This window comes from Thunnus albacares, chromosome 10 (assembly GCF_914725855.1).
Source record: "Thunnus albacares chromosome 10, fThuAlb1.1, whole genome shotgun sequence".
In the NCBI taxonomy this organism is placed as follows: domain Eukaryota; kingdom Metazoa; phylum Chordata; class Actinopteri; order Scombriformes; family Scombridae; genus Thunnus; species Thunnus albacares.
In genome coordinates this window covers 15,689,243-15,692,678 of record NC_058115.1, presented here as the reverse complement: position 1 = coordinate 15,692,678, position 3,436 = coordinate 15,689,243, and the positions used below count along the sequence as shown (strand labels likewise).

Genomic DNA, 3,436 nt, shown 5'->3' with positions numbered 1-3,436 from the left:
CCTCGGCCCTGAGCTCAGAAATAACCCACCGCCTCCCTCTGTCGTCTCTCTCTCTCTCTCTCTCCTCCCTGCCTCCTCTGCTGTCTGCCCGAGGACCCCCGCCCCTCCTCTGCAAGCTCAATTAGACTTACATATAATAGTAGTAATAACAATAATAATTATATGTCACTGTTGTCCTCTAATATGTGATTTTTGTTGAAAAAAGTATCATCGCTCATCATTTTTCCAGTTTTTAGTGATTCAGTTATCTTATTTAAATCATACATTGAACGCCTCTTCTGAGAATAGAGATCCATATTTACTGATGACTTTCTTCTTATAATGGTTTTATTATTCTGTGTTTTATAATATCTTAGAAAACTGTCAATAACCCCAAAATCCATATAATAATAATAATAATAATAATAATAATAATAATAATAATAATAAAGGTGATTTACAATTTAACGATCTACAACTCATGAATACCAACTGCTCCAGGGCTCCATATTCATGTTGTGTCATCTGGTTTGTGGTATTTAATAAATTGCAAATTAGTCTGGGAATATGCACAGTTAAATCACAAAATCAACGAACATAAATGAGAGGGGTCTGAAAGCAGGTCCCATCTGTCTCATGAAGGGTGTAAAAATTGATATGGTGCATATTATAGTACAAACAGAAGTGAGAACCCAAAAGCAGGGCTTCCTAGTGGGTTTATCCAAAACCAACTTTCATTTTTATTTTTCAGGAATTGAAGCATCTATAGTTTGCTTCCCGGACATCACAGTTTTTCTACCTGTCAGATATGAGTTTGTTCATCTGTTTATAAACAGAACAGCATACACATACAAGATATGTACAAACTAAACTGATCATACCAGGGACACAACCAGAAACTGAAATAAATAAATAGAAATAAATACATAAGCTAACATAATACATTATGTGCAAACATGTCATAATTAACAAAATATATAAATATTTTTACAAACCTGTTGTTTTTAACTAATATAATTTGGGTGCCATAATAAAATTTATTTTAAATTTTTATTTATTTATTTTTTGCCCTTCTGGCGCCTTCGTACGGTTTGTCCCTCCGTGCCCGCCGTCTTTCATCCTAACTACTTCCGCTACGTGTTTCCGGGTTAGGTTATTATATCCATGCTTGTGAGACGGTGGATCCTCACCACCAAAGGCAGATCGAAGAAAAACACCCAGTAAAACCACCGCAATCATGTTCAAACTGGAAGGACTTGGGCCTAAGATGGACCCAGAGGAGATGAAGAAGAAAATGCGGCAAGACGTCATTTCTTCTTTACGAAACTTTCTCATTTACGTCGCTCTGCTCAGAGCCAGTAAGTACACACAGATGACATTGACGTTTATCTAATAATACTGACGCTTCTTAGCTTTACACTGAGACATTAATTAGTCTCCTCTGTGATTATAATGGCAGAAGCGTTCATGTAATAATTAACAGGTGTATTCACGTGTGTGGAAGAAACATAACAAAGAGAAAAGCTATATTAGCCTTGATCCAATACAAAATTAAACATATCATAAAGGTCACTCTTGCACATAAGTCTATTTTATTTTTAGGTTAATATCAGGCACAGTAAACATCAATAAACATGGCTGTAAATGCACCATAGTCATGCAAAAGGTTGAACCTGGGCATGTGTTACATGTGACACCCTAAAAAAAGAAAATAACGTTAAAGGATAGATTCACAATTTTTCAATTTTATCTGAAAACAACAGTCAGGTGTCCATGTGAATACTGAAAGAGGTTTTCCTCACTGTAATCATTACTCCTGTTCATACTGGCTCTTAAAAGATCCCCTTCAAATGTGCTTTCAGTGTAAGTGATGGAGGCCAAAATCCACAGTGTGTCCACAGTCATTTTGTACAAAAATGCATTTAAAAGTTAATCTGAAGCTTATATGAGGCTTCAGCAGTCTGAGTTAGTCATATCAAGTGGATATCTGCCACATTTACAGTCTGTTCAGCATCAAATTCCCACTGTGTGTTTCCCTGCTGAGCTGCGGTGGAAGCACAGTAAGAAAAAAAGGGACTTTGGTTCTACAAAGACTTTAACATCGAAAGATATCTACTTGATTTGACTCATTTGGACGACTAAAGCTTCATATTAGCTTCAGATAAACTTTTAAATACATTTTGCACAGAAGGAGGCTTGTGATTTTTGTCCCCCATCACTTACATTATAAGTGCATTAGGAAGGATCTTCTGATGGTCAGTTTGAACATGAGGAATGAAATCTATGTTCATTTGGGCTCCTGACTGTTGTTTTAAAACGGCATGAAAAACTGTGAACCTGTCTGTTTAACATTATAATCTACCAACATACTGTAGTTTAAAAGCCTGCAGAGTATTAAAATTGAATATTAATATTAGTAAAGATATAATAAACACACACCATGCAAAGCATTAAAATGGAAAATATTGATTTAGGGCTGGGCAATATATCGATATCATGATATGAGACTAGATATCCTCTTATATTATGGATATCGTGATATGGCATAGGCCTAAGTGTTGTCTTTTCCTGGTTCTAAAGGCTGCTTTACAGTAAAGATATACAGAAGATACAGTCATTTTCTGAACTTACCAGACTGTTCTAGCTGCTTGATTATTTGCTTTTGCCCACTTAGTCATTAAATCCACATTACTGATGATTAGTTATCAAACATCTCATTGTGTAAACATTTTTTTAAAGCACCAATAGTCATCCCTACAATACTGTTGCAATATCAATATCGAGGTATTAGGCCAAAAATATCATGATATTTGATTTTGTGCATATCGTCCATATTGATGTAATTAAATAACAACATGTACTAAATAATACAACATTGTGCTGCATTATCAGGTACTAATTTAAATATGCAACACAGAAACATACAATGCACAGAGCGAGCAACAAAAAAAAATGACAATAAAATAAAAACAATAAAACATAAAATAAAAACTAAACCACAGTAAGAGAACATATTAAGCTGTGACAGACTGTGCTGCTAAATCTCTGCTCATGGTTGTAACAGAAATGAATCATCTGTGTTTTTCCATATTTGCAGCTCCATATGTGCTGAAGAAGCTGGACAGTATATGAGGGGAGCAGCTGGCGTCGTCTTTCCTTCATCCACTGAGAGTTTACTCCATCAGAGACAGTACGGACCATCATCAGCAGACAGCTGGAGCCACTTCAACACACGCTGTGGACGAAGACCCGTGTCTGTCCATCTCTGTTTTCATTGTTAGTTTTGTTCCCTGCTGTGAACATTAAATCTGCCCTTTTTTTGTTAAACATATTGTGATCATTGTTATATACAAAGTGTGATCGTGTGCATGCCCTCTGTGTCGTGCAATAAAAGAAATAAATGTTGAATTTGTTTGTTTGCTTTTGTTCTAAAGATTTTTTGGCATTCTTGCCTTTA

The 3,436-nt window shown here is 35.6% G+C and overlaps 1 protein-coding gene across 1 annotated transcript; it reads left to right on the top strand.

Annotated features, from left to right (window-relative positions):
* The first annotated feature begins 1,105 nt into the window (after positions 1–1,105).
* On the top strand, positions 1,106–3,387 carry tomm5 (translocase of outer mitochondrial membrane 5 homolog (yeast)). The gene is made up of 2 exons (XM_044363695.1): positions 1,106–1,337; positions 3,077–3,387. The coding sequence occupies exons 1-2, from the start codon at positions 1,217–1,219 to the stop codon at positions 3,109–3,111; spliced, it is 156 nt and encodes a 51-aa protein (XP_044219630.1). The 5' UTR covers positions 1,106–1,216; the 3' UTR covers positions 3,112–3,387.
* The last annotated feature ends 49 nt before the right edge of the window (positions 3,388–3,436 follow it).